Below are 6,220 nucleotides of genomic sequence, written 5' to 3'. Positions count from 1 at the left end.
AGCTCAGATACCTCAGAAGGAGACGAACCTCCAGGGAACACAGAGGACTTAAAACTTTGTTATCTAAGAAGCAAGCCACCTCCTCTGTCCTCCCCAATAGAACAAAAGTCATGCTAGAATGTTATTTAAAAACAATCACGTATTAAACAAATATGCATGAAAACACTTAAGAATCTGAATGAGATTCAAGCACACACAATGCCTGTACTCTTTTGGGCTGGTTACCTGAGAGGTACAGCTTGAATAAAGACAATAAAATATCGGCTAGTGGTAAATGAAGTGGAATGTCAGTCTCGATAGCAGCGGTTCGCGACCCTGTAGGTCACGACCCCCTTGGGGGTCAAACGACCCTTTCATAACAGCAGCAAAATTACAGTTATGAAGTAACTAAAATAATTTTATGGTTGGGTGGGTCACCACAACATGAGGAACTGTATTAAAGAGTTGCGACATTAGGAAGGTTAAGAACGACTGGTCTATGGACTGTTGTTTCTGGGAAATTAGTATAAAGATCACAGTGTGATAAGCTCCAAGAAGATTTCCAATACACAGTTCAAGTCACGTGCTTGAGTTCTGAGGCCAGGAAGGAAGTTCTGATCACTTTGTGTTTCCCTAGCTTTCCCTACACATACAAGGCCTCCTAGGAGGAGTTTCCATCCTCAACATGGTGTCACGGACAAGCATTCCGGAGCCTCCATTTCCCGTTTCAGTGGTATCATCAGTGAGCCTCTGCTCTAGATCTTACCTCTCTGATTCATAGTTCTTTCATCATACGTGTGAGTTGGGATTCAATTATCCCTCCACGTATTTACTCTAAATCCTGAGGTTCTACGTTATGCAAGGGATAAGGGCCCACCACCACAATATCAGCAGGACTTAGCCCCTTACTTTTCTTTCCTTTATCCTGACCCCAGGTGATAGCTACCCAGGAGAAAGGCACTACTCCTGCCAGGCCACGCACGCCAGTGATCACTCGTCTTGTACTTAAGCGTCCCCAAATGGCAACATTTCTGTACAAACAGCTACATCTGTGGTGCTAATGCAGGGTTGCCTCCCTGATTGTAGTCATGAGCTGCCAGCCCAGACCCAGGGAGCCAAGAGCCTGCAGATCCAATTCTCATCATGCCCAGATTGATGGTGGGCTTCCTAGCTCCTCATCTATGATGGGCATTGTACACCATGATGCCAGAATGGCTCTAAATCACATGTGATTTAAGTCAGTGATGCTGGTCTGGCCATGATAACAAATGGATGTGGGGAAGGAAAACCCACAGGTCTGTAAAACCTGGTAGTGTCTCTAGTTTCATTTGGCTGGTTTACATATGGCAAACAAAAGCAATTTTGTTGAAATAAAGCTAAGGTTAAAAATTCTATATTTCTATATATTATATGCACATGTTCCATAAGTAACAGAAATAATAACTTTATGGAATATGTACACATAATATATAGGATTATAGCTTTTGTATATCATTATGTGTATGTATTCCACAAAGTTATAGAACTATTTAACAGGGTGTCATGGGCAAGTTTTAGAACTATAACTTTATTGTAAAGTTGTATACTGAAATATAACCTTCCAGAATACATACGTATACCAAAAGATGAAACATTTTTTTATGTGGCTATTTTGCAATGAATTGGTCTGGATGATTTTTGTTATTAGATAGTACCCATGTCTATACTGCTATTATTAAGAAGATTGTTAGATTTCTTCATTAATTCCTTATTTCAGAAGTTGTCATTGTACTGTTTTGGTCAAAGTCATCTAAATGGCCATAGTAATCAAACAGTGAGTGTTCATAACCACTGCTGGCCACTCAATTCTAACTCCCAGTGACCCTCTGGGACGGGACAGAGCTGTGTCATGGGGTTTCCAAGGTTGTAAATCTCTTTGGACGCACTCTGCCACTCACGTCTCTGGCAGAGATGTTGGTGGGTTTGAACTACCCACCGTTCAGTAAGCAGATGAGCTAACAGAGCTCCTTACCTAGTATTCAGAGACTGGGAATACCCCAGCTGACAAGGCCATTCTAATGCAAATTCTAGTGAAGCTGTATCACAGCCTAGTAGCCAGAAAGGTCATTGTTCTTGCATTGTGGAATAGAAGAGAGAGGGTTTGAGGTTGCAGGAGAAGAGCAGGTGGGTTGTGGTCATCTGAGCATCTGACCAGTTGATAGCAGGGTCAGGACCAAAGGCTAGGGCTCATGTTCAGATTTTCTCATAGGAATGACTCACCCCTGCACTCTTCTGTCTAATTAGCTGGTCAGCAACGGTGATGTAATCAACAGACACAACACTCCACATGAGCCTGGTGCACCAGGTGCTGACCTTGAATGCGAGCCAAAAGCCTGTAATAGAGGTTAGCGATGTTTAGCCAGGCGGGGAACATTCACTTCGCTGCTTTTCTCAAGACAGTCCACTTATGTATTTAACAGATCCCAAAGATTGAGCAGACCTTTTCTGGGTGCTAATGCTCTTTCTTGGAAGCGAAGATTTTCCGTTTGTGTGTGTTGTTTTCCTCTGCCAGCCTGGACCGGGTCTCACGCACAGTCACTCCGGTGGTCTGTGCCCTCAGCTCTGTTGGCTGCTAAGAACAAGGAGCATGGTGATGCTGGACTTTTCCAGACTTGGTTCTGCCGTCTCTCATTCTGTCTTCTTAGCCCCAATCTGAAGGCAAAAATTCAACAGCAAAAGCACGTTCTTGATAGTGGTATTGGAGTTTCAAGACTAAACCGTTTGATTCAGACTCATAGTGACCCTGTTGGACGAGCTAAAAATGGTCCTGCGGGTTTCCAATACTGTAAATCTTTACGGGAGTAAAAAGCCTCCTCTCTCCCTCAGAGTAGTGGTTGGTGGGTTCGAACTGCTGACCTTGTAGTTAGCAGCCCAACCCATAAACCTTCTACGCTACCAAGGCACCTTCATGAATTACAGAGGTTACCCAGGGCCCTAGGACGAGAATGTCCCTATTGAGGACAAGGGGCCTCCATCTAAGGACCTAAGATGACCTGGCGATTTAGGGTTGTCTGTACTGCTCGTAGGAAGCCACCCCCCACCCCACCCCCCACTGAATTAATAATGAATGAGTTATCTTCAAGTAAACATATTTTCTCCTTTCATCTAGGAACTACACCTTGCGCTTTATGCCAATTCCTATGTACGACGCTGCTCAAGCCCTCAAAACAAACCCCGAAAAAACAGAAGAGGCTCTGCAGAAGGTATCGGAGAATTCATTTCAGTACATTCACATTGGAACTGAATTGCATTGATAACAATTCGGAATGTATGAACAGTCCTTTGTGCTTTGCAAAACTTTGCTCACATTATCTTGTGTTATTCTGATCGCATCTGACACACATAATGCGTGAAGAAAAGAAAGAAGACTATAACTTGTCACAGGACATAAATGGAATAAAATAGCATTCTTAGAACATCCACTTGTCAGCGCTTAAGCATAAGTAACTTCCCGACCATACTTTGGAGCCAAGTGGGACTGAATGTCATCGCCTGTAACCACCACCCCCTCATTCCCGCTGGCTAGAACCTTGCAGTCTTTCTCACGGAGGACTTTATGTCCTTACTGGGGTCTCTTGCCACATTTTTTGTCTAAAAAGGTACAAAGGGGTTTCAAAAAGTTCATGGGAGTTTTTCACAATCTCTTTTTGTTTGTTTGTCTTTATCGTGCAATCCAATTTCCCCATCCTCATTTATGTAAGGGTAGGTGGAAGAGTATTGCTACAGCATCAGGTTGCTGTTGGGTGCCGTGAAGTAAGTTCTGACCCGTAACAATCCCCTGTGCAGCAACACAAAGCGCTGCCTGGTGTCGCGCTGTCCTTTGGTTGAGCCCATTGTTGCAGCTACGTGTCAGTCCATCTTGTCAAGAACCTTCCTCTTTTTCGCTGCGCCTCTGCTTTACCAAACAAGATGTCCTTCTCCAGGGACTGGTCTCTCCCGGCACCATGTCCAAAGTATGTGAGATGGAAGTCCCTTTATCCTTCCTCCTATGGAGCATTCTCGTGTACTTCTTCTAAGACAGAAGTTGGTTCTTGGTTCTCTTGGCGATCCGCGGGACTTTGGATATTCTTCACCAGCACCACAATTCGAATGCATCGGCTCTTCTCCAGCCTTCCTTATTTTTATGTGCATGTGAGGCGATTGGAAATACCATGACTTGGATCCGGTGCACCTTACTCCTAAACATCATGGAGACTTGTATTAAACCAGATAGTAGAAGCTTTTATTAAACCGATAATATTGAGATGTGAAGCTTTTGTTTCTCACCATATCCTTCAGCTAGGTCTATGGACCGTATATGATCATGTAGAAGCCGAGTTTTCCCGCACATTTTTAATGCCGTTTTTTGTGGTAAAATGAGGTGCCTCGGCTGATACTCGGGTCGGCTTAAAAATATTCAAGGATATAGGGTACTTTTGATGTCAGTGTTTCCATCTTGCCAACATTTCCATAAAGAGTGATGCAGTCTTTGATTTATACCACATAAAAATGACATTTTTGATGTCTATGTGGGCCTCAAACCACACTCCTGTAAAGTATTGTTTGAGTCTTGGAAACAATGAAGTCTGGAACGACGAGGCTGGAGGGTGGGCAGGGCAAGGTTGCCCAGCAAAATTCCCACAGGATAGCCCTTGCTGCTCCTGAAGAGAGAGCAAGCACATTGTCAGGATGGGGAAAATCTTTCTCGGCGTGAATTTCCTGATTTTTTTTTTTTCCCTCACCAATGCAGTTTTTAATTTTTAAAAACTGCTTTCTAGGAAGCCCTGTGATTCCTCTATACCACGTTACCTCTTGGGAACCCCCTCAGAAGAGCCCCCCAAAGCCTTCTGAGCGGGCCTCTGCCTTGGATTCATTTGTCTCAGCAGATCCCCTCAGAAGCCAACGTGTTACTAGAACGTTTTTTTTCTTTTGGACAACAGACTCCCTTGCAAGCCTAGACAAGAATATTACTGAGAGAACTTGTCTGTGGCCATCCACTGATTTTAGAGACATGTGTAAACTTGTTTTAAATTAAACAAACCTGCATGTATGAACTAGAACCCTAGTAGCAATGCCCTTAGGTTTACCCTCGTACATCCTTATCCATCCCCACTTCTTCTGGAAAACCTCCAGATGATTGGTCCCACCCCCTCTGAGCCCAGCCATCCACTGGCCCCTGTATCCCCATCAGCTCTGCCCTGATGGGTGGGAAAACTGGTCCTATGAGTCATTCACCCCCCTCCCTTTTCTTTTATCTTCTTTCTCTGGCTTTCTCGATATTCTTTGTATTAGACAAGCTCTAATACTTTGCATCCAAAAAGGTCTTCTCGCCATTCCCTACATGCACCATATGTCCAATAATTCTATTTTCTGTTATGAATGGTAATATTTGAAATCTTTTTCCATCACTTCTGCTGTTACCATTGATCTTCCTCTGACTCTCTGGGGTTCGCACCGGAGAGAGAAATGGGTCACTCTCCCTTGTCAGTAGTGGCAAATGGAAGGAAAGCTTACCCTGCTCTCTCCCTAGGGACATCACTTCACTGGTGCAGATACAGGCTGATAGGACGTACACTAAAGACACCTGGAAAATGTTACCCTTCCTTCCCCGTGAGCTGGTTTTTAGGAACTAGCATTCCCAGGTTTAGCAGGTAAAGCATGGTGCGCCTGGAACAAGGCTTTAATGTGCTGGCTTGCCTTGGGTGCTTCTTTTGGGCCTGGGCTGAATCAGCACACTGCACGCAGAACCAGGCGACTTCCCACAAAAGGAAAAGAATAAGTGACAAAAGGAAAGGACCCAGATCTGCATGGCATTGTGTGCCGGTCGCATTTCAGGGGAATGGTCTTCCTAGAGAAGCATTGGTGGTCATGTCACCTTGGAAGAGATGACTTCTCAGAAGACAGGAGAAGAAAGGCATGGTGCTATCATGTCATGACACAAATGTGCCCTTTTCACGATGTTTCATTTCAGGGAACTTCCCATTTTTATAATTTCTTTATTGATGTTTAGTCAAAAAGCACATTTTCTGCTTTATAGTTCCCAGGGATGATAGTAATTATAGTCTGTATTTTAATTGTTACTAATTGATATTTCGTAGTCGACAGTTAGCATATGGAAAAGGTCGTGACACTGAGAGCTTCACAGTTATTAGACATTGTTAGCCAGGAAACCATAGTGACAAATTAAAAGCCAAATTGGTAAGTGGTATTATTAAACACACAC

At 43.8% G+C, this 6,220-nt stretch overlaps 1 protein-coding gene across 1 annotated transcript in view; it reads left to right on the top strand.

The window, feature by feature from the left end:
• The window catches only part of CARMIL1 (capping protein regulator and myosin 1 linker 1), a 395,834-nt gene that overhangs the window by 272,220 nt on the left and 117,394 nt on the right, over positions 1 to 6,220 (top strand). Inside the window, exon 24 of the mRNA XM_030887178.2 lies at positions 3,128 to 3,221. Within this exon, the coding sequence (XP_030743038.2) occupies positions 3,128 to 3,221 (94 nt within the window). The remainder of the gene's footprint in view (positions 1 to 3,127; positions 3,222 to 6,220) is intronic.

This window comes from Echinops telfairi, unplaced genomic scaffold, assembly GCF_000313985.2.
Source record: "Echinops telfairi isolate 266 unplaced genomic scaffold, ASM31398v2 ScPeMD7_5868;HRSCAF=6743_0, whole genome shotgun sequence".
Taxonomy (NCBI): Eukaryota; Metazoa; Chordata; class Mammalia; order Afrosoricida; family Tenrecidae; genus Echinops; species Echinops telfairi.
The sequence above is the reverse complement of the archived record's forward strand: the minus strand, read 5'-3'. Positions and strand labels throughout refer to the sequence as shown.